Below are 24385 nucleotides of genomic sequence, written 5' to 3'. Positions count from 1 at the left end.
GTCTGGGCAGGACGTCATACACGACTTAAACCGTGAAGATGATGTGCTGTGGTTCAGCCTGCCACATGTCACTCCAAGATAATTTCCTCTCCAGCACTACCTCCCACCTTGTCCATGCTTCCTGCTGACACATGTCCACCATCCTGCAGAGTCGCTCCTGCTCTACACCTCCCTGCACCTCCTCTTTTGCTGTCTATTTAATTTTCTAACATACATAACTTCTATTGGTATTATTATCCACCTTAATAAAAGGACAAGTGTCTGAGTGTCAATCTGGTAGCCATGTCTCTGTCATTCCAAAAACTAGTACATCACAAACATTTGCTGTAATAAAATGCATTACATTTGTCATTCCAACAGATGGCACATCACAAACATTAACACTGCTTTTACAAATCACATACTAAATGACACGAAACAGAGACATACACACTGCATTTGTCATTTCAACATTCCATGCATTCTGTTACTACAAATGTCTGCAATGTGCCATCTGTTGGAATGGCAAATGTAATTCAAATAGGTGGTGCACTGCAAATGATAACGCTGAGGTCTACTTTGATCATTTATATTTCAACCCAGCCCAACTACTACTTTATTAAATGCTACATTGCTATGAGATTTCTATACTTTGTCTTTATTTGTTGAGTGACTGAAGTAAATATTAGGGCACGGATGGGGGAAATAGCTACTTTCTTGCCCAGGGTGTTATCAATGTTGATAGATGAGGAAGAGAAAACATTATTATTTAACTCACAGATATTAAGGACTGTGTTTTGAGTTGATCATGCTGAAGAGAGCTATATGATTTGTTCCTGATTTATGCAGAAAAGGAGTTGGGCTGTGTGCACAGCATTAAGGGACTAACTTTTATCATTTATGAGGAAAGGCTGACCTCTGATACTATCAGAAGACCCTGTGAAGAATGTAAGATCTTTATGGACGATAAGAATGTTTAAATTGATTCTAAGTGTGTATAATTAGAAGGGTGTATTCCTTATGAATGCAAATGGCTGTTTGTTTCATGTTTAAGAACATTCCAGTATATCATAAATTAAGATTTTACCTTAAGCTATGTATAACCTCAGAATGAACTGCTAGGGTTTTTTTTTTCTTTTCTAGGATATAAAAGAGAGAACGTTTTTACTTTAGAGATTCTGCCAAAATCCAAATCAGTTGACTGAGTTGGAAAGAGGCAATCTCACAATCTCTCTACTCACCAAGAATTAAGAATGAAGAAATTATTTTTTTAATTGGGTTTAAGTTCTTCCGTTGTTTTCTGACTTCAGGCAATAGGTCAATCCACAATAATAATACTACTAGTACTACTACTACTACTACTACTACTACTACTACTACTACTACTACTAATAATAATAAATAATAATTATAATATTATTATTATTATTATTATTATTATTTACATTTATATACTGCTTTTCTCAATACTGAAAGTGCTTTTACATAGTGAGTGAGGAGCCACGTCAACCACCACTAATGTGCAGCATCAATCTGGATAACATGACAGCAGCCATTTTTGTTCCAGTGCGCTAACCACACATTAGCTATTAGGTGGTGAAGGGGTGAAAAGTAGTTGGCCAGTTAGAGACAGGGGATGATTAGGGGTCAGAATGGCCTGGCTGTGGTGGGCATCAGGATACACCCTGCTCTTTATGAAGGATGCCCAATGATCTTTAATGAGCACAGAGAGTCAGGACTTCAGTTTGACATCTCACCTGAAGGACGGCACCATTATTACAGCACAAAGTCCCCATCACTGCACTGGGGGCAATGGGATTCACATTCAAATTACCAACACCTTTTCCAGTAGCAACCAGAGCTATTCCAAGATGATCCCCCATCCAAGCGCTGGCCGAACACAAATCTGCTTAGCTCCATGTGGATGACCTCTTCTGAAGTGCTGGTGGTTTGGCTGCTGGCTACAGAAGAGCAAGTGCAGCAGAAGTAAGACCTTATAAGTTGGTAACTGGCATAAAACCAAATGTTGTATGAGCTATGGTGTGTTTCAGAGACACCTGTGCATTTGTCAGGGTGACAGCAAATCCCAGTGTGGGACACTGAGAAGTGACAGGCTGGAGGGTTCATTCTTATGTACTTAAGTGGAATGAGTCTGAGGTGGGCTATTACAGCAGGACTGGCATCAGGGCATCACTTATACCCAATTGTGTGACTAGGATCTGAGTGTGTTAATCGTAGGGTGCAGGAGTAGATGAGTCTGTTCAACAGACTTGATTAAGTCTCACAAATCCTGAGATAAAACGACTTGAATAACCAAGAAAATGTAAAAAACCTGCTGTGTGTTACATGTCTGTCTGTCTGCCTGCCTGCCTGCCTGCCTGTCTGTCTCATGGCTCATTTTTTACGTCCGTTTAAAAGCAGTTTTCATATTTCTACAATCCTTTTGTTTATCAACAAATCGTATCATTCTGCTTGTTAGACCAAGTTGGCTTCAGTTACCCTGAATGAGTCTAACAGCCTGGTGCTTTACTAAATAATCTGATAAATTAATGACATGAACAAAGAAAAAAGAACAAAATTAGTTATTTGATTAACATCAGTCAGTCGATTCTCCTCACCCACACCATTCACACAACTCTGATAAGCAGGAGGCGAGAACTTACTATGGGATGGACAATTTGACTAATGAAGAGGACCAGCATTGCTAGATGCAAATTTGTTTCTTTTAATTTATGTGTTGTGTTTTATTTTCATTTAATTTCATTTGTAAATGTGCACTGAGCTCTGAGTCTGTCTAAAGTAAACTGCAGTGTGTAATAAATAACTAAGAAATACTGATGTGAATGACACTTTAGCAGACCCCCTGTGACAGGTCATCTTTTCTGTCACTTTGTGGTCTTCACTCTCTGAGCTCCTGTCTCACATTAAGTGTTCACCCTTAGTGTCTCCTCAGATGTTCTCTCTGTGAGCTCTCAGCTTTCTCTTTAAATCTCCTCCTCTTCCTCCTCACTGAACACAAACTTTCACTTTGGTTTATTCACAAGTCACTTGCTTGTTCGCCTGACTGATTCTCTCTGCCTGCTTCTCCTCAGACTGACGATGGCTGAAGCCCAGCTGCTTATATCACAGGACGAGTTCATCTGCTTGGTGTGTCTGGACACCCTGACTGATCCCGTCACCATCCCCTGTGGTCACAATTTCTGCTTGAAGTGCCTCACCGACTACTGGGATCAGAGCCAAGAGTACAGCTGTGCTCACTGCAGGAACACCTTGATGCAGAGGCCTGAACTGAAGAGAAACACTCTGCTAAATGAAGTCATCAAGAAACTAAAGAAGACGACAATCAGTCTTCCATCTCAGAATTATGCCGGCCCTGGAGACGTGGAGTGTGACTTCTGTACTAGGAAGAAGTTCAGAGCAGAGAAGTCCTGTCTAACCTGCATGGCCTCCTACTGTCAGACTCACCTGCAGCCTCACTATGAAGGAGACGCCTGGAAGGGACATAAGCTGGTTGATCCTGATAGAAATCTGAAGGAGAAACTCTGTGAGAAACATCAGAAAAGTTTGGAGATGTTTTGTAAAACTGATGAGATGTGTATCTGCTTGATGTGTGGAATGACCGAACATGAAGGTCATGAAAAGGTCGAGCTGGAAACGGAAAGAGAAGAAAATGAGGTGAGTGGAGTTTAGTATTTGATGAAAACAAAATGATTGACAGGAGTTAAGGGATTTGTAATGTAGTGTGACAAAGAAATCCATTCATCCATCTTAACACCCTCATTGTTGCCTGCAGAGTAGTCAGTAGGTCAGCACCTGAGTATATGGAGACCCTGCTGAAGTCCTCTGCTCCTTCTCTCCCACTCAGTCTGCCAGTGAACAGCGTCTGGTGATGTCACCTCTACGTGTTATCAGGTCTCAATCCCAACTCGTTTCCTGTGTAGTTCCCACTTGGTGTGACAAGCTGCCCACCTTCACCTGTACTGCTGACTCTCTCAATGTATTTAAGAAGTAAATGAAGGCCCATCTGTGCTGTGAATATATCATATTGATAGAATAAATGTTTTCCATTAACTTGTTGTTTAGGTTTAATTGATTTATTGGTTATGAGCTATGATTTGTTAGTTGTCACATCTTCTCATTTGTGCCAATCAACTTGAATTACCTGTCCTAATACACGTGCTGAACAAACAGGCCCAGGCCTAATGTTACTCGATTATGTTTACCGCTTTTGTAACTCGCTTTGGATAAAAGCTTCTGCCAAGCAAATAAATGTAAAAGTGTAAATGTCATATTTATAGATAGTAGAGGGCTTTGGAGTCTATCCTGGTGACACTGTGTGTAAGGCGTGAAACAGTCCAGGATGAGACACCCAAAGTTATTAATGGACAGTCGAGTGAGCCGAGTGCTCTCATTAAACTGAGTTGATGTTCTTTGTGCTCTGATCAGTTTCTCTTTGAGCATCTCAGGCAGTGAAGTTCAAACTACAACCTGCAGACCACAACTGTCCATTGTCAGGGGTGCGAGAGTCACGTGGGCTACTCGTAGAAATGTCTGACATTCTGACCCTCATAAGGTGTTTTAAGCAAGTTGATGTTACTGTAAGTGACCATGCAGTGTCATCATAACCATAATTCAACACAAGGCTTGACACATCATTAGAGACATGTGGTATGTGTTCTTAGTGGGTTGTTTGTGTTTGTATTGTTTGTCCATTATTAAAGAGTTTAAATTTAAATTTAAGTTGATCTCAAGGCCTTTTAAGAGACACATCATAGTCACATGTCAATATATGTTGTTCTCCAGAGTTAAGTGTAAGATAATTAACAATAAATTCAGCTCAGAAAGTTCTATATACGATTCCTGTGTAGATTTTCTTATTTTAATGAAATATCAAATCATGCACTTTATTAGTGATTAGAGATCATTTCATTTATTGCAGCAATAAGAACATTATGAATGTCAAACCACTGACTGATAATCCCACCTAATGTATGATTATGTCAAAGATGCTGAGCTTTCACAAAACTCTAACAAGTCCATCAGGAGTGTAAAGAACTTCCTTAAAGTGTATGTCTGACCATCTAAGTCAGTTTTAGAATCCCCCATCACGACCACACAACCACAATGCACAGTAACTTCAGATAAAGACGCTTAACTTCAGTCCACCATTTGGGGCTTCTTCAAATAAAGGTATAGTGTCACATTGGCTCTGCTAGGTCTCAGTAAGTGACACGAATGTGGCCGAGTCCTCAATTTCATAATAAAGAGCCCAGTTCACAGGTGAACACATTTTTTGCAACCAACATCTTAAACTACATTGAAGTCTATGAAGTGGCCTGATATTTTTCAGTTTAATATGAATCAGGTCACTAATATCAACACCTAACTTTTGATCTATTTATATTTTCTATTGTTTGTCTATCAGTTAATTTGGATTCTTTAACATAAATCAATTCCTCAGATTCCTCAGACAGACATCCACTTATAGGACAGAATGACATCACTTGGTCAGAAGCTCATTTTATTAAGCTGCCTCTGCCTGCCCCTCTTTTATTGACTCGTAACTTCAGCTCAAATATCAGTTCACTTCACCAGGACACTTCTTGACAGTTTTGGGTGAAATCTGATCAACCACAGTAAATGTCACCCAGCGATGTCTCAGTATGTCACTCTTTATTACTTTGTGATTGAAGAAAGAGCCAAAACTCAACCCCTTACACACTTGATGGACTACACTTAGCAGAAATTAGCAGTAAACACGTTGGATTTCTGTGTCTTCAAGACACCTGCAGCAGCAAGTCTAATCCTTCCTTTATAACCCTTTGCTAGCACTAGAACTCTGATCTCTGCCCCTGGATTACCATCTGTCCTGTAGTAAGACCCTTATTGTGGCAATCACAAAGACTAAATGATCTCTTCTACTCCAAAAGGTAACGTAGTGCCAGAGTGTAAGAATTGAAGACCACCTGTGGCAGAGTTAGATGTGGGTGTCGCATTCAGTCCTGCCTGGTAAAGGAAACCAAAGTACACAAGTAAGAGAGACCCCACATACAACATCTCTAGTGAATTGCTGAAGGAGGAGATCAAGTGATCACACTTTACACAGCAGGTGTACATTTTTTTCCAGCAAAGGAAAACCAGTAGGAGTGAAACCTCAAAAACAGTAAACTGCAGTGCAGCCCACAGCCACAAAGAGACAAGGCAGAGAGAGAAAAAAGAATCTGTCTGAAGAAAGAAAAGCAAACTGAATGTTCTTTCATGTGTGACAGAGGGAGCTCTCCATGGATACAACAATCTGGACAAAGCATCATCTCCACCTGAGTGATCATAAACCAAGTCAGGAATTCACCTGCTTAGAGTCTGAGAACTTCTGACTGTAACTTGGTAGTTAAGATAAAGCCAGTGGATGGATTCTGGGAATTGACATCACCATAACTGTATGAAGGAGAAGACTTTAGCTGCTGTAAGGGTCTCTTCAGAAATTCAGTAAGAAAACTAAAGTGGATTTGTATCAGTTCAGAACAGCAAAACAAACACACACACACACACACATATTTTTCTTTTAGTCTTTTTTGTTATTCCTATTTATTAATTCAAGTTTAAGTTGAGTTATGAAACGTAAAACAAAAAATGTGTTGTGAGAATATCAGGAGTCAGAAAGAGAAGAAGAAATCACAACTTGAATGTGAATTCTAATCTGACCACACGTGTTCTCTTGTGTGTCCAAACAGAAACAGCTGGGGGTGTCACTGAGTGACATCAAGAGGAGACTTGAGGAGAGAGAGAAGACACTGAAGGAGATGAGGAGGGCGATGAAGGACATGAAGGTGAGTGGAATAGGAAGACAGCACTTCATATCAAAGAGAGGATGGATACTATAAATGAGAACTTGAAGAGCAGCAGAGCTTCACTGGTGATGATGAGTAGGGACATGAGAAGGGAGAGTTAGAGAAGACGTTGTGTGCTGTCCTTCATGGCCTTTCACTGTTGACAGAATCCCAGGTGTTACTCAGTAGAGACTCAGACAGCATCACCCTAAAGTCCTCTGATATTCCATCCACAGTTAAAGGGGACTTAACTCTACTAACAGAAACTCACACTGAAGGGCGATGCTGATGTTCTGAATTAGATCAGCTGGAACAACGTTTTTTAATGGTCATTTTTTTTTTTTTGTCCTAAAAAAGTAGCATTGCATGCAATCAAGTTCAACGTATACATAAAATTACTTTAAAAGTCAAACTAAAAAATAATAATAAAAAAAAGGACTACCAAACAGGAATCACCCTCACACAAGAAAAAGAGGACCAAAAATAATTTATGAAAATAAATAAATAAATAAAGTAAAAAGGCACAATATCCTTTTTCTCCGCTATGAATGCTAAAGTTTCTAAAGTTGTATTAATTAGATCTTGCCATATTTTAAAAAGCTTTGAACAGAACTTCTAAGTGAGATTGTTTTTTTTTCCAATTTCAAATTGTTCAGAACATCAGTGACCCAGTGACTTATAACCGGTGGGCTGTTAAATGTGCAAACATGTGCAGTGTGTTGAATAAAAAGTAATATTCATCTTAGTCAAAGGCTTTCTCTGTATCCCAAGATAATAAGATCTCTGCTGTGTTAGATGCTGTATGTGAGTATATTATATTAAATAGAAAACAAAGGTTTGAAGGTAACTGTCAGCCTTTAATAAATCTGGTTTGGCCTTGTGATTTTATATTGTGCAGAATTGAAATTGGTCTGTATGCTGCACATTGTGATAAATACTTATATGTCTTTGAAAAAACAGGAATTAATTCTTGGTAAACAGTTTGAGGTAGAATTTTGTTGTCTGTAGCTTCTGTAAACTTTGTTAATAATAATTTCACTTAGTTGAATTTTTCTTTATAAAATACCACTGATTGCCATCAGGGCCTGTTGTTTTCCCACTTTGGAGTGAGTTTACAGAATCCAGTAGTTCTTTTTTTTTATTTTATTTTATTATTATTAATTTTATTACAATCAATACATAGCAATCAAGTTTTTACAAAAAAAAGAATTATGTTAAGAAAAGATCGGTCCCCGCCCTGGAGAGAGAGAGCAAGCCAAACGGTGTAAAATTTAAGGCTTGTAAAAATACCTAAATCAACAAATTCTCTGTGCTTTATAAACTTATTTTAGAATATTACTGATTAGATCCTGCCATTTTTTGAAAAAAGTCTGTACGGATCCTCTAACTGAGTATTTGATTTTTTCCAATTTCAAATAGTATAACACATCAGTTTCCCACTGACTTAAAAGAGGAGAGTTTGGGTTCTTCCAGTTTATCAGAATGAGTCTGCGTGCCAACAGTGTAGTGAATGCAATCACAATTTGTTTGTCTTTCTTCACTTTAAGCCCCTCTGGAAGAACACCAAACACAGCTGTTAATGGGTTAGGAGGGATTGTGAGTCCAAGACAAGAATCCAGTAGTTCTGAGAGTGTCAGAGGTTTGTTCAGTTCCTCTGCACTAGGAGTACCCAGCTGTTGAATTTGCATTACATCACAGAACTCCTCAGATTGTGTCTCATCTTCTTTAAACTGAGTAGAATATAAATACTTATAGTACTTCCTAAATGTGTGAGTTATATTTTTATTCTTCATGACTTTATCTCCAGTCGTGATTCTAATTTCTGTTACTGCATTGCAAGCTTCCAGCTTGTTGATTGCTGATCTAAGATGTTATTAGCAGTGCAGGATTTACGTATAAGCTACACAAGCTATAGCTTAGGGCCCCCGCCTTCTTGGGGGCCCCCAAAACAAATCATATTTGGCACTTACATAGAATATCTGGACTTATAAAGGGCCCCATGTCTCAAATAGCTTAGGGCCTTATCAAGTCTAAATCCAGCCCTGGTTATTAGCCCTCTCTCCATGTTCACCATAATGATGTTGTGATTTAAAGATGAGTTGTTTAGGTTCTGTTGTTGTCAAGAGGTTACATTCTGATTGGAGAGCTTGTCCATTCCCGTACAAAGCGTCATTAGGAGATCTGGCATATTCTTATTTTTTTCTGGAGGTCTCAATGGTCTTCTCTTGTTCATTCTGGTATTTCTCAGTTTTATTATACTCCAAAGCTTAAGGATCTCCACTGTTTGACTGAGTGCAGACTTTACATAAGATACACCTGCAAATGTTTTACTTAAGCTTTAACATTTTATGACAAAGGTCAGTAAGGTTATCTTGTGGTGGAATCTGCTGAATCCCATATCCACTGTCCTCCATTCACTTTCCATGTGGAGTTTACTCCCTCTTCCAGTATCTCAGGGGGTTTTCTCCAGTTATTCAAGATCATCCTCCACAGCCTTATAATTTAGTTTAATTAATTGGCAGAAACTCCATATTGGCTCATTGTGATTGCTAGTGCAGGTTTGTCCAATATAGTATACTCTCTGATGCCCAGTTCTGCCAGAATTCATTCATGAGAAGTTCTTATCCAGCAGAGTCAGAACTCTTCACACACATTTCTGTGCCCATACAGATCATACTCATCCAATCTAATTTATTTAACACAGACTCACATTAAACAGACCAGCACCATCTAGTGTACTAAAGTACTAAGCAAAGCCAGTCCAGACCACTGGGGTATGTCTTTATTTCAAAGAAAATAGGCGGGCACAATGTGTCACTCAAAACTGTGTAGTCCAATCCAGACACAGAGGTGACAGTTGAAGACGTAGAAGGGAAGGAGAGTCAACCTCACAGACTGACCTTCACTTTGGTTTATGGTTCTATGTTCATCTGCTTTAGTTGTTTCCTTCTAGAATTTCTGCTTATTATTGATGCATGAAATCCCGTCTAGACACTCATGCTGACCGTGACATTTTCAGCCAGGATTCCTTTCCCTGATTGTGTTCAAAGTCTTGTTTCATGTGTTTTTTGTTTATTTATTTATGCTAATGTCGATGAGAATGAGTATCTGCTTTATTCTTTGTATTTGATATTGTCTATAAGCTACCCGTGTTACTTTCCATGTGGTTTGTGTGTGGCTCACCAAGAGGTGGACCATGTGCCAATCACTGCCAGGAGCTTTCCTTTGCCCTGTAAATCCCAAGAGTCTCCCATAGTTTCATTGTGAATGTGCTCTGTGACTTTGTCAAGTTCTTGTGTTCTATCTATCTATCTATCTATCTATCTATCTATCTATCTATCTATCTATCTATCTATCTATCTATCTATCTATCTATCTATCTATCTATCTATCTATCTATCTATCTATCTGCAGTCATATGAAAAGGTTTGGGAACCCCTCTCAGCTTGTATAATTATTTACTCTCCTTTCAACAAAAAGGTTAACAGTGGTTTGTCTTTCATTTCCTAGGAACATCTGAGTCCTGGGGTATTTTCTGAACAAAGATTTTAAGTGAAGCAGTATTTAGTTGTATGAAATTAAATCAAATGTGAAAAACTGGCTGTGCAAACATTTGGGTCTCCTTGTAATTTTGCTGATTTGAATGCTTGCAACTGCTCAATGCTGATTACTTGCAATACCAAATTGCTTGGATTAGCTCGTTAAGCCTTGAACTTTATAGACAGAAGTGTCCAATCATGAGAAACGGTATTTAAGGTGGTCAATTGCAAGTTGTGTTTCCCTTTGACTCTCCTCTGAAGAGTGACAGCATGGGATCCTCAAAGCAACTCTCAAAAGATCTGAAATCAAGGATTGTTCAGTGTCATGTTTACAAAAAGCGATCTCAGAGGTTTAAACTGTCAGTTTCAACTGTAAGGAATGAAATCAGGAAATGGAAGGCCACAGGCACAGTTGCTGTTAAACCAACCCAGCAGGTCTGGCAGGCCAAGAAAAATACAGAAGCAGCATATGCTCAGGATTGTGAGAATGACTACAGACAACCAACAGATCACCTCCAAAGACCTGCAAGAACATCTCACTGCAGATGGTGCATCTGTACATTATTCTACAATTCAGATCAATTTGCACAAAGAACATCTGTATGGCAGGGTGATGAGAAAGAAGTCCTTTCTGCACTCACGCGACAAACAAAGTCACTTGTTGTATGCCAATGCTCATTTAGACGAGCCAGATTCATTTTGAAACAAAGTGCTTTGGACTAATGAGACAAAAATGAAGTTATTTGGTCAGAACAAAAACCGCTTTTCATGGCGGAAGAAGAACACTGCATTCTATAGAAAAACACCTGCTACCTACTGTCAAATTTGGTGGAGGTTCCATCATGCTGCGAGGCTGTGTGACTTGTTCAGGGACTGGGGCCCTGGTTAAAGTCAAAGTTTGGATGAATTCAACCCAATATAAACAAATTCTTCAGAATAATATTCAAGAATCAGTCACAAAGTTGAAGTTACGGAGGGATTGCATATTCCAACAAGACAATAACCCAAAACACAGTTCGAAATCTACAATGGCATTCATTCACAGGTACAATGTTGTTCTGGAATGGCCGTCACAGTCCCCTGACTTGAATATCATAAAAATCTATGGGTGATTTGAAGCAGGATGTCCATGCTCGGCAGCCATTAAATTTAACTGAACTGGAGAGACATTGTATGGAAGAATGGTCAAAAATACCTCCATCCAGAATCCAGACACTCATCAAAGGCTAAAGATGGACAGTGTCTGGAGGCTGTTAGATTTACAAAAGGAGGCTCATCTAAGTATTGATGTAATATCTCTGTTGGGGTACCCAAATTTATGCACCTGTCTAATTTTGTTATGATGCATATTGCATATTTTCTGTTAATCCAATAAACTTAATGTTACTGCTGAAAACCTACTGGTTCCATAATGCATGTCATATATTTAAAGGGAGTTGCTACTTTGAAAGCTCAGCCAATGAGAAACAAAAATCCAAAGAATTAAGAGGGGCTCCCAAACGTTTTCATATGACTCTATCTATCTATCTATCTATCTATCTATCTATCTATCTATCTATCTATCTATCTATCTATCTATCTATCTATCTATCTATCTATCTATCTATCTATCTATCTATCTATCTATCTATCTAATTTCCTCAGTAGACTAGTGTTTGGTGTAGGCAGAACATCTAATCAGTATGTCACTACTGCTCCTCAGCTTTGTACCTAAGTCTTTGAATTGTCCTGCAGAACTGGTGGTCTGATGCAACCTCTTATAATTTTTCACTTAGAACTGGACACGTGACAATGACAACTGGCTCCTTCCTTCCCTGCTCTTGCCAGGACCCTATCCATCCAGTTTGGTTTTCCACCTGTGTACCAAAAGGCAAAACACCATACGATACTCTCTGTATCTGGAGTAAAGCTTCATCTAAATTCCCTAATAAATAAATCCCGTATTATCATTTCTTCCTCTTTCTTGGGGCTGGTCAGGAATTGACTTTTTAGGGCTTCTCATCCTCACCTTCTATCACAGAGTTATCCAAGTCACTGTCTATATGTGCAAAGTTCTGAATACAGCAGAACACCTCCAGCTTTGGGGTTGATGATCCTGTACAGCATGCATCTTTTACTTTACATTTACTTCCAACATACAATAGTAACACCCCACCAGATGTCATCACACACATATGAGACATTGTTGCAATAGCTAATTCATTAGCAATAATGCAAAGTTCATAAATGAAGTAGAAATACACAGAAATAAAAACTCAGAACTCTGCCCTCTACAATGACAAAGAAATGGCAGAAGGTAGATAAGCAAAGAGTTCATGAAATTAAATGAAATCTGAAGCTTCTTGACTAACACCTAGACCCTCTTGATTAATATGTCACTCCAACAGGTGGTGATGTCACCCAAAACTAGAACACAACTACTATATACAAGACTCCAGTACAGAAATACTTTTATGTTTAACACAATTACCTTCTAACACACAAGTTGACTCCTCTAAACAAATACATCTTCTTCTACTTCTTCTTTATTCCTGGTGTGTGTTGTCCTACTTCACTCCTAACCCCAGGTGGAGCAGGATATGCCCTTTTTAAAGGCAGACATTGTAAAACTCCCAGGTCAAATGGAGTCCTCACGTGACAGTAGAGCTGTCCCCCAATAGTTCCTGCCAATGGCTCTCAAGATCCTTCACAAGGATGCCGTTCATGACTGCATATCCCTTAAAGCCCTGCAGTTTCCTTAATAGGATCATCAGCAGAGTGATGTTGTTATCCGGCCTAGTGGGAAGATCATATTGTCTGGGTGCCGGTCTCCAAATTCCCTTCACTCAGCAAATAAAGTATCACCAATCACTCCAGCTGATTCAAACTGATCTTCACAATATCAAAATAGCAACAAATCTGTCTTGTGATTAGTTATTCTAATTAGGTGACTCAATTCTAAATCTTTATCCTATCCAATCAGATATCTGTGGAAAAAGAGATGGGAGAAAACAAGAAGAGCTTCACTGCTCTGATACGGTGCATTGTGGAAGCCAACAGGAAACTGACTCAGAGGATCAGAGAACAAGAAAAGAGAGAAATTGAGAAAGCTGAAGAAGTCATGAAGCAACTGGAGAAGGAGATTGAGGAGCTGAAGAGGAGAGAAGCTGAGCTGAAGGAGCTTTCAGAGACCAAGGACCATCTCCACTTCCTACAGGTGAGAGTGACACTTCACAGGGAGTCTGATCAGAAGGGGTGTGTGGGACCTGAGAACATTTAGAGAAAAATTTTAAAGTTCTGAGGAGTTTATACAACATGACAAGAACAGGCCATTCAGCTAAGCACAGAATGTCTTTTCATATTTACTTAACATCTATATATATAATTCACTAAGGCAAGACACCCATGGAAAGCACGTCGAAGGGGCGTGGATTCACAAGTAAGACTCCCATGGAGCACGCAGGAAGGAGCCACGGCCACCAACTCTAAGACCATTGGATACGACGACAACTCGCAGAACCATGCCTACCAACTCGGACGCGATGACACAGGAAAAACGGAGTTATTTATGTTCGTCTGTCGTAGAGTCCACATGCATCTCTGAGCCACGTTGACTGTTCATAGAGGCATGTTTCTCGCAAAAGTGAATCGCCATATGCAGCGTGTAAAACAGTTTGCGAGGGGTATCCCATGGGATCCTTAAAACAATCCTTTAAAACTGAGGTTAAACCCAATGAAGGAAGCAGTCTTTAAAAACCAATAAGCCCTGTGCCTCTGTTTCACCATAGCAAACTGTTTTACACGCTATATACAGCAATTTGCATCCGCGACAAACATGCGTCTTCTTAGATGCTCCTGCATTTTATACACACTCCTCCCACCTCGCTACTACCGTGGTCAGGTGTCTTGGTGGATTATATATAGAAAGGCAGCTAAAACCGCACAGAGCAATGAAAAGTCTAGGTGAGTCACAGGTGCGTCTGGACTGTGCAAAGATGACAACGACTCGAGTGATGAGTTGGAGGTGGGCACATGAGCAAGCAGTGCATACTGGACGAGGAATCAGCAGACTAGCATGACGGAGGGAGTGGAGTGGACGTCCTTCTCCTCTACTCCGGTTCCACCCTCTGCGCCTGAGCGCCGCGCGGACCATTGTGTGTTGGTTCGTTCCGTGCATTGTTACAATGTTGCTTTTCTTGCTGATTTTTTACATTACCGATTTTTCAAATGTTAATTTTCTCCCTGTGCTTAATTATCAAAAAACGGCCTGATTATGTGGAGTATGGTACGCCGCGGGTTGGCTAGTTTGAAATGTTCCATTTACAAATATCTCAAAGTTGGTAAGTTCATGGACATGACAGACAGATGAATCTACAATTGTCTGTGTGAAATATTGAATTTTAATGAAACGTAAAAGGTGACATCTAATCAAAGACAGTGCTAACTCTTCTGCCAGGCCACCTTCTGATGTCTCCATCCTTAAACTGATGAGAATCAAATCCTTCAGCATTTCCTCATAGCTCAGACCCCACATTCCAGTCTCATCTCTCATCTCCCATCTTCCTCATGTGCTTTTATCTCACACTACACACAAAAGTCCTGGGGCCTCATGTATAACGGCGTGCGTAGAACTCGCACTATAACATGGCGTAAGCACAAAAGCCGAAATGTGCTTACGCACAGAAAAATCCAGATGCAGGAATCTGTGCGTACTCCAACTTCCACGTTCTTCCGCTACATAAATCCCGATCAGCGTGAAAACTAACGCTTCGCACGCGCATTATGTAACGCCCCAAATCCTCCCAGAATTACACCTCTTTGAATATGCAAATCAATATAAATCGCCCTTAAGCGCAGCCTTCTGTGAAAAGACAATGGGAAAAGCACGGGGGAAAATATAAGAATTTCAGCGAATACCAAGTGGAGGCAAATGAAAAACATACTATTTGTTCAAATAAACCGTGGGATAATCAACAAAAGGAAGTTGATTGAGTGAATTAGCGTGTTGGAGAAACTTAAAAGCTCACATCCATAAAACCGCACAGTGTCGGAAATAAAAAAGAAGTCACATATCAAAGTCGCAATGAAAAGGTGAGTTGTAGCCCACTGTCTGAGTGTCATATGAAAGCTTATTAGGGTACAGAGAAAAAAAGGCACACAGTGGGAAAAAAGCACGAAATGTCAACTTCAATCTCGACATTTCCACTTTAATCACGTAGTTTATTTTGTCATTAAAGTAGAACATCATAAACTTCATCTTAAAATCATTTAATTAACCAGTTTCTCAAATCACATCGTAATTAAAGTAGCACGTTAAATGCTTTGTTTTGTATTTGATATTCTATGTGCTCTATGTGTGTGAATCACTACTTTCTTCTTAAACCGGCTCTCTTCCTCCAACTGGAGTCCATTACATTCATGATATTACAGCTCTCTGAATAACTAAAATACTGAGATGTATACGTGATATCATTTTTATGATGATAGGAGTTAAAGCACGTTATTAAACATGTGTTTCACTTCGATGAAATAATTTATTGCAGCAGTACTCAGGGGCGGCTCTAGGCTTGTGGTAGCACTGGGCAGAAGAAGAATCGGGGCCCCTTCGCCTGCCAATGTAAATATGTTATCTTCTGCACGGTGGATGGCCACGTCCGTTGCAGACACTGCATAGCCGCCTCGTGACACAAGCATTTAACTTTTGCCGAAATTTGTTGCCGCGTTTTTTGCTGTGTTGTTATTTTCTCTTTCTGTTTTATATTCAATATATATTGGCGTATCCGTCACTGCAGTCAGTGCTTTTCTTTACCCAAGTAACCGATCGCCACACAATCAGCTCTGTAATAGACGTTAAGCCATCTGTAAGCTTAGCGCCGATTCTTCAAAACGTGTAAAGAACATTGAAATATGTTTGTAGTACATGTTTAATTATTCTATCCTTCACACCAGTCCCAGTGAAGAATATAGATTATTTAAATAAAGTTAAAGTTTTATGTGTATAATATAATAAACATATTTTGCTGCATTTCACCTTAAAAATGATATCGTCATCATATGTAAATACGCGCTTTATAAAGTGGCTCAGGTTGTGAGATATTATAACTGTAGTGTAAGTTTACAGTGGGGTGGTTGTACTTATAAGTCCTAACAGTTTTACAAGGTGCAATTGATTGAGTGCATTAAAAGTTCTTGGGATTAAACTGTTTCTGAACCGCGAGGTCTGTACAGGAAAGGCTTTAAAACGTTTTGCAGTGGCTAAGACAGCGTGTCCTTAAAGCTGTATACCGATAATTCTCTTTCTGATCAGCTGCTGCTGTGATTCACACTCAGATACAGTCATATAAATACTCTGAGTGGTGCCGTGAGAGAAATATAGAAAAAGATGATCCGCTGTGGCAACTCCTAACAGGGGCAGCTGAAAGAAGAAGAAGAAGGTGCAGTGAGAGTAACAACGCTAAAGCAGTTATGACATTTGGAATACTATGGCTGTTCCCTGGACCATTATATTGTTGCGAGTTAATTACAATCAGATGCATTACACTAATAAACAATATGCGGTTAGTTTCAGTGTATTTATAAAGCCGCGTCATGAAAATAATGAGTAAACCACACAGGAACAGTAGCACTGCTTTGACGCTGGGTGCCGCCAGTCTGCAAAACCGAGCGGAGAACTTGCGTACGACAAGGCATGAGGTACCGTGGAAAAGTGCGTGGCTTTACGCCAAGTGTAGGTTTTATACATCGCGATTTGAACGTGTAAAAGTTCTTACGCAACATTTCTGTGCGTACGCACCGTTTATACATGAGGCCCCAGATGTCAACTGTGTTTTGCAGACGTTAGGGAGATTATCTTCTAGATTTACACTCCACACATGGTGGTTACTATATAACTTAGTTTGCTGTAACTTTCTCTACTTTGTGTGGTTGATGATGGTGATGAAAACACAAAGGCTCCCAGTATTTCCTCACAAGTCACACTTCTAAGCTGCAGATCTTCAATTGTATAATCAAATCGAAGAGCTTTCTCCCCACATGTGTTAGTCTTTACATTTCATTTAATTAAGTTTGTCTCAGTACTATAAGGAGCACAATGACTTGTTTTGTATGCCAACTCAATTCTGGACCCACCTGTCCCCTCAATCCCTTATCTTGACTCCCCTTTCATGGAGTCCTGCATGAAAAGCTCATTGATAGTTAAGACTGATAATCTCTGATTCTATTCGACTACACTCCACCAAATATTCTCTCATAAATAACCAACAAGTCAATGACAGGCGTTCTCACCATTTAAACCCATGCTGACTGTCCACCACACTGATCCTTAATTCAGAAGAGCCCCCTCTTATCAGCATTACTTACTTTTTAATGTCTTCTTTCTGAAATCTCGTCCCCTCTTCTCTCCTGATGCAGACTTTCTCGTCTCGCTCTGTCCTTCCTGCTGATGGAGACTTGCTGAGCTTCACTGTTACTGCTGATTTCTCATTTGAGGACCTGAGAAAGGAGCTGTCAGATCTGACAAAGAGTCTGGAGTGGATCAGCCAGGGGGATATCATGACATGGACTCCATCAGGTAGAGCGTCTGGTGACATTGTGTTTTTTATTGAAGTCCATGAGGATGACCTGAGTGACAATAAGATAAGATTTCTTTAATGTTAATTATTTTTTACTATATAGTGCCTTTCACAGTGATTAGCTGAGTTATAACAAACTCTCTTAATAATCAGTTGTTCTTAATCAGATGTTTTGGAATTTTAACTTGAAATGTTATACTCTTTATACGACTTATACATATACATATACTTTATTAAAAGATCATTTTTGTACTAGATGGAGCCCTGAAGATGTCCCCAACTGTACCTGCTTGACAATATTTATAAAATACAGTATATTTTTGACATTGTATGTCAGCACAAAAAACAAGCCATGGAGTTCAAAGGTGAGGCAAAGATCAGCACAAAAGGATAAAGCCATTTGTAAAGCTTTGAGTGTTCCCAGCAGCACAGCAGCCTCAAGAATTTTGGAATCACGGGGATGCTTTCTAGAGATGGCCAGTCTGAGTAACTGGGAAGGAAGGGTCTTAGCGAGGGAGCTGACCAAAAACCTAATGGTCACTACAACAGAAATTCAGACCTCTTCTGCTGAGATAAGAGAAACTGTAGGAGGAACGGCCATCTCAGCTACACTCCACAAATCAAGTGTTTATTGTAGAGTGGCCAGGCAGAAGATACTCTTGAGTAAAAGACAAATGACCACCTGAGAGCATCAAGGGAAAGATTCAATAATCTGATGAGACAAACATTGTACTCTTTAGACAGAAGACCAAGCAGGAAGTCTGGAGAGAACCAGGCACTGCTCAACACCTGCCTAATGCCATCTCTAGGGTGAAGATGATGGTGACAGCATCAGGCTATGGGGACAGAGTGACAGGTCAGGATTGAGGAAAGGAGAAGTGTGAAGACTACAGCCAAGAAAACTCTGGAGTGGCTTTGTGACAAGTCTTAGTGTCCTTGAGTGACCTTGAGTGACCAGACTGAGACCCCACAGAATGTGTATGGAGATACCTGAAGATGGCAGTTCAAAGACGTTTCACCTGAAATCTAATGGAGTTTGAGAGGATCTGGCAGGAAGAATAGGATCAACTGGCCAAATGCAGGGGAGCAAACCTTGTAATGACACTTAGTGATGAAGACCACCAAAGGAGCTTCCACAAATAACCTGAATTAAGTGTCTGAATACTTCTAGGAATGAGAAGTTTCAGTTTTGATTTGTAATAAATGTGCAGACCTTTCCGAAGACCTGCACTCACTTTGTCATTATGGGTTACTGAGTGTAGACTGATGAGCACAAAAATCACATTAATCCATTTATAATTAAATCAACATCACAGTAATGTGTGCAGAAAGTGAGGAGGTCTCAATACTCTCTGACTCCCTGTATATTTATTATTAATATGAATATTCAAATCGACATTTGGCCTAATTTGCCAGCCCTTGTATAGTTTATGAATATTTTATTTGAACTACTCTGCATTTGTAATATGTGTTTAAGAACTAAACTAAGATCACACAATTCCATCTTCACAGTTTCTATCCTTCTTCTCTTTTCATTTTATTTTCAGCTCATGAAGCTCCAGTTTTCACCCTCCAGCCTCCTGAACCTCAGAGCAGAGACGACTTTTTAAAATGTGAGTTTGTGCTTTGACTGAATGGATCATCACAATAAAAAATAATTTAATTTATAATAGACCAGGACAGGCTTAGGATATGAAAGTCTGAGTGATGTGTGACTGAGGGGCTGAGAGTGAAGAGGGTCCTCTGACTGGTGCATTATGGGATAGGGAGACTCAGGCAGTGAATCACCAAAGCCGTCTGTTGAACCCGAGTTTTGATGTGTCCAAAAATGTTCAAAAAGGAAGCAAAAATAAAATCCACGTCACGGGGTGCACTTACTTTTTCACATGACTGTATATACTGACACAGATTTTTAAAGTGTTGATTTAAAAATGAAGTACAATTGTATGTGAAATAAGTTAAAGCTGACAAAAGTCCTCGTCATCCTCCATTCTTTACTCCTCAGAGCAGACACTTTGCTTTGAGTTCTCGACTTCACAAATTTTAAACATTAAAACAAATGAAAATGGCAGAGAAAATTACTGGGGGTCCTTTGAAGTTGAAATACCTCACTGGACTGTGGTGACTGATTCCTCTAATGAGTGTCACTGGGGTCTTCAGTCATTCAGTCAAGTCCTCACTCTGCTGTGTTCTGTCATTGTGTGCCTCACACTGAACGAGGGCAAGAGAAGAGGAGGAGATGAAGAAGGTCACAGCCAAGGGTGGTCAAGGTGAAGACTACAAGACCACCTCCAAAGAGCTTAATGTTCCACTGAGCACATCTGCTAATATTCTCAAGATGTTTGAGGGTCTGCAGGACTGTAGATAGATAGATAGATAGATAGATAGATAGATAGATAGATAGATAGATAGATGTGAAAGGCACTATATAATAGATAGATAGATAGATAGATAGATAGATAGATAGATAGATAGATAGATAGATGTGAAAGGCACTATATAATAGATAGATAGATAGATAGATAGATAGATAGATAGATAGATAGATAGATAGATAGCAAATGCTGATTGTAACTTTTATTAACATAATTTACTGTATGTGTTTGTGAAGTGTGGCAGTGGACTGATTTTACATTTTAGAGGTGGGATTTAACAGTAACAAGTTTCATTTAATAAAGACAGTGGTCAGTGTGGACAGTCCATTAGATCTTTCACCTCAATGGTGACCTTGTGATGTTTATCATGATTTCTGCTGAGTAAGACGACTTCAAAATGTATGACCTGCCTGCCTTTCACTTTGTTGTTTGTTGTCGTCTTTTAATAATTTTATTTTAAATCCCCACAGATTCTATCCAATCAGATGAGCTCTTTATTATTATCTCGTCAGAGGAGCTCCTGATTGGTTCTTGTTAATTGTCTGTGTTGTGCTCCGCCCCCACTCCCAGATTTCCTCACTCATTTTCTTTTCTCTCCTTTCAGACTTCTGTCCCCTCACACTAGACATCAACACGGCACACAGACGACTCCATCTGTATGAAGGGGACAAGAAGGTGACACGTGAGAGGACAGAAGCTGAATATCCTGGTCATCCTGACAGATTTGATTACTGGCCTCAAGTTCTGTGCAGAGAGGCTCTTACTGGGACTCGCTGTTACTGGGAGGTGGAGGTCAGTGGAGGTGAACTGGTGATTGGAGTCGCATATAAAGGACTGGGCAGGAAAGGAAAGGGCAAGGAGTGCAGCCTTGGAAACAACGACAAGTCCTGGAGTTTGGTGTGGTCTCTTTCTCAGTACTTTGTGTGTCACAATAATAAGAGGACTGTAATCAGTGCCCCCTACAGCCCCAGAATAGGTGTGTATCTGGACTGGCCTGCTGGCTCTCTGTCATTTTATAGCGTCTCGCACACAATGACCCTCCTGCACAGGTTCAACACCTCCTTCACTGAGCCCCTCTATCCAGGGCTTTATCTTGGTCTTCACTCCAGTGTAAAAATCAGTCATCTAACACCACGTGACCACTGACAAGTACCCTCCACCGGTCACATGATATCCCCACATATTGGGTCTGACTAGCCAATCAGGTGTGTGTGTCATAATGAGGGGCGGTGACACCTCAGACCCACAAATACCAGTCTGACCAGCAGAGGTCACTGTTGATTCACAGGCACATGTCCTGCAGGCTGACACCCTAACAATTGCTGTGTCCTCTGAGTGTCACTGAATGTCACCTCTTAGTCAGTCTATATAGCGCCTTTCAGTAGTGCTGCTCCAGCAGGACCACATGCCTGTCTCAGTATCCAGAGCCTCATTCCAGTGACTATTTAGGAGCATAGAGTGACAGAAGTGACAGGAGTGCTGGCCTCTGAACAGACATTGTCTGCCACTCTATTAGTTACTCAGGTGGTCTGTCACCTCTGAATGAATTCACTTTGAATGTCTAAAGACGAGGACTCACCACTCAGTCACATGTCGGCCATACTGATGAGAGTTTGGTGTTTACTGAGTCACTTGGTGTCACCTTAGATATTAAACTGCACCTCCTCCTTGTTCTTTCCACTGTCACCCAACCTCAAGGAGACGAGTCAGCTGATTGACTTCACCATCACTGTCGGTGTTCAAAGTGACAATCAGATGTGACACCTGGGGACAATTTTATCTTTCCACTCACTCACACATTCCCAGGATTAATTTACAATTCCTTCAGGACCCCTCAAGGAGCGGCGTGTCACCTGATATCAGTCTGTGTGAAGAAGCCAATGAAGGCCCAGGCTGACAGCCCCAACCCCATGGTGTATTACAGGCCTCACCAGCAGATGGCGACTATGACTTCTAAATCTGTCATTTCATGGAGGCTGAGTGGTTAAAAGGAAAAGCAGAAGGTGAAAAAAGAGTGAGGGGTGGGGATGATAGAGAAGAGTGTCAGGGTGATAAAGGGTAAGATGAGTGACCTGAGACAGACTGAGTCAGACGAGTGTGTCATTTGTGGGTTTGTTTTGTTGTCACTTAAATAAATAAAGAGCTGAGTTTTGTTCCTCCCGGTTCATTTTCTCCTCTTTGACTCTTTGGCACGCGCTGATGGTTGATGAGCACACTGGACACATCGCCAGTCACTGATAATCAACTCCACGTCAGCACCTGTGGCCCTCATCATGTGCTGTAAACTCAGACGCTGGTCATGTGACTTGCACCTTAGTGACATTCCTGTGACTTTCAGGGCTTTGATATCTGCTGATTCTTCTGGAGCCAAACTGCTCGCTCTTGTGGCCACTCTTCATATTAAACACAGGAAAAGTGAAGAAAGCAAAGTTTAAGGTGAGATCTAAACAAATATTCACAATATTGACATCACCTTGAAGGACAATTTGGTTTTGCAAGAATTAATGTGTAAAAGAATATTTAACTTAAATTAATCTTTTGTTAATTATGATTAGGTGTTACATTCACAGAGATAAATGGCCTGTTAATGCTTCACAGTTTGATAAAATTGAATTCCTCATTAATTTAAAAAGATTAAAAAAACCCAACAACATAAGGACAATTGTTATTTGTCAAATCTATTCATTTGTTAACTTTTAATTTGTAAATTCCTCTGATCATATCTCATATTTTGCATATTTTGAAGATATTAGGACTTCTTGTTTATGATTAATCCTCTTTAAGAAAAGGACAAGAGTCTGTGTGTCTGTCTGTGTATCTGTCCAGTCGCTTTGTCTCTGTCTTTCCAACACATGGTGCCTTTACAAACATTAGCTCTGCTTTTATGACTCTCATGCTAATCATTATCATCCAGTTGTAGAGCCGCAGCACCAGACATCACCTTTGATATCAGCCAGCAGTTTTATGACAGAATGTATGTTAGGGTGAGTGTGATTAGTGGGCACCATACCAGCCTGTAAACCTCCCTGCTGGCAGACAACTGCTCATCCAGACCTGCGGCAGTTTGTTGTACTTCGGCTCTACAAATCGAATGGCATACAGAATACACATATGAGTGATGGTGTATCACAAACATTTGCAGTAATGCACTGTATGACTACAAGTGTTCGTGATACACCATCTGTTGCAATGCATTTTATTACTACACGCATTTCAAAATACTTTAACAGATGGTGCACTGCAAACATTAACACTGAGATCTACGTTGATTACTTAGAATTGAACCCATCTTAGACGTATGGCACAGCTAGTTTTGTAATAAAAAGCAATAAGTTATAAAAATATATATCATTTTAAAGAAAATGGAGAATGGAACAACAAATATGGTGTCATATGAATAGTTTATTCTTATGTTCACAGCAATGAAGCTAATTATTGAGGCAGATGAGCGTTGCTCCCCAGTCTGAGTGTTTGTGTTGTGCTGTGTGTGTCCATGCGACACATGAATGTCTGCTGTGATGATGTGAGTGGACCCTGTGACTCAAGCCTGACCCCCCACATTCCATATCAGTTGCTAATAAGTCCTGACATTAAACTTTATCAGGTACATTTCTTAAACATTTTTAAATTTTTCCCTCCATAATGTCAATGTTAATATCTATTTATTTATATAGCACATCTAAAACAACATAGGAATGCTGTGGCCAAAGTGCTTTACAATAAAAGAAGAAAAAAAACATACAATTAATATAAGTAGAAATAAAATAAATGAACATAAATGAAATAAATAAATAGAAGTAAGATTACATAATCACAATGAGGAAACCATCAGTATTACTGAAGGTCACGGAATGCAAGTGACTAGAAATGAGTCTTTAATCTCGTTTTGAATTGTCGACGACTCCTTTATGTGACGAGGTAAAGAGCTCCACCGATGAGGTGCCACAGCTGTCCCCCTTAGTTTTACACTTGGTACGAGGGACAACAAGAGACAGCTGACCAGAAGATCTCAGTACTCTGGATGGCTGGTGTAAAGCACACACTTCAGATAAATAGGCAGCAGAGATTTAAAAACTAGCAGTAAGATTTTAAAATCAATTCAAAAACTGACAGGC

The 24385-nt window shown here is 39.9% G+C and overlaps 1 protein-coding gene across 1 annotated transcript in view; it reads left to right on the top strand.

Moving 5' to 3' along the window:
* Nucleotides 1–22435, top strand: part of LOC120528394 (tripartite motif-containing protein 16-like) — a 28808-nt gene extending 6373 nt beyond the window's left edge. Inside the window, exons 2-7 of the mRNA XM_039752549.1 lie at nucleotides 3072–3654; nucleotides 6711–6806; nucleotides 13308–13541; nucleotides 17735–17894; nucleotides 19443–19508; nucleotides 20875–22435. Coding sequence (XP_039608483.1) covers nucleotides 3079–3654; nucleotides 6711–6806; nucleotides 13308–13541; nucleotides 17735–17894; nucleotides 19443–19508; nucleotides 20875–21416 — 1674 coding nt within the window. The 5' untranslated portion in view covers nucleotides 3072–3078 and the 3' untranslated portion in view covers nucleotides 21417–22435. The remainder of the gene's footprint in view (nucleotides 1–3071; nucleotides 3655–6710; nucleotides 6807–13307; nucleotides 13542–17734; nucleotides 17895–19442; nucleotides 19509–20874) is intronic.
* Nucleotides 22436–24385: the final 1950 nt, after the last annotated feature.

This window comes from Polypterus senegalus, chromosome 4 (genome assembly GCF_016835505.1).
Source record: "Polypterus senegalus isolate Bchr_013 chromosome 4, ASM1683550v1, whole genome shotgun sequence".
Taxonomy (NCBI): domain Eukaryota; kingdom Metazoa; phylum Chordata; class Cladistia; order Polypteriformes; family Polypteridae; genus Polypterus; species Polypterus senegalus.
This window is presented reverse-complemented; position numbering and strand designations above follow the sequence as displayed.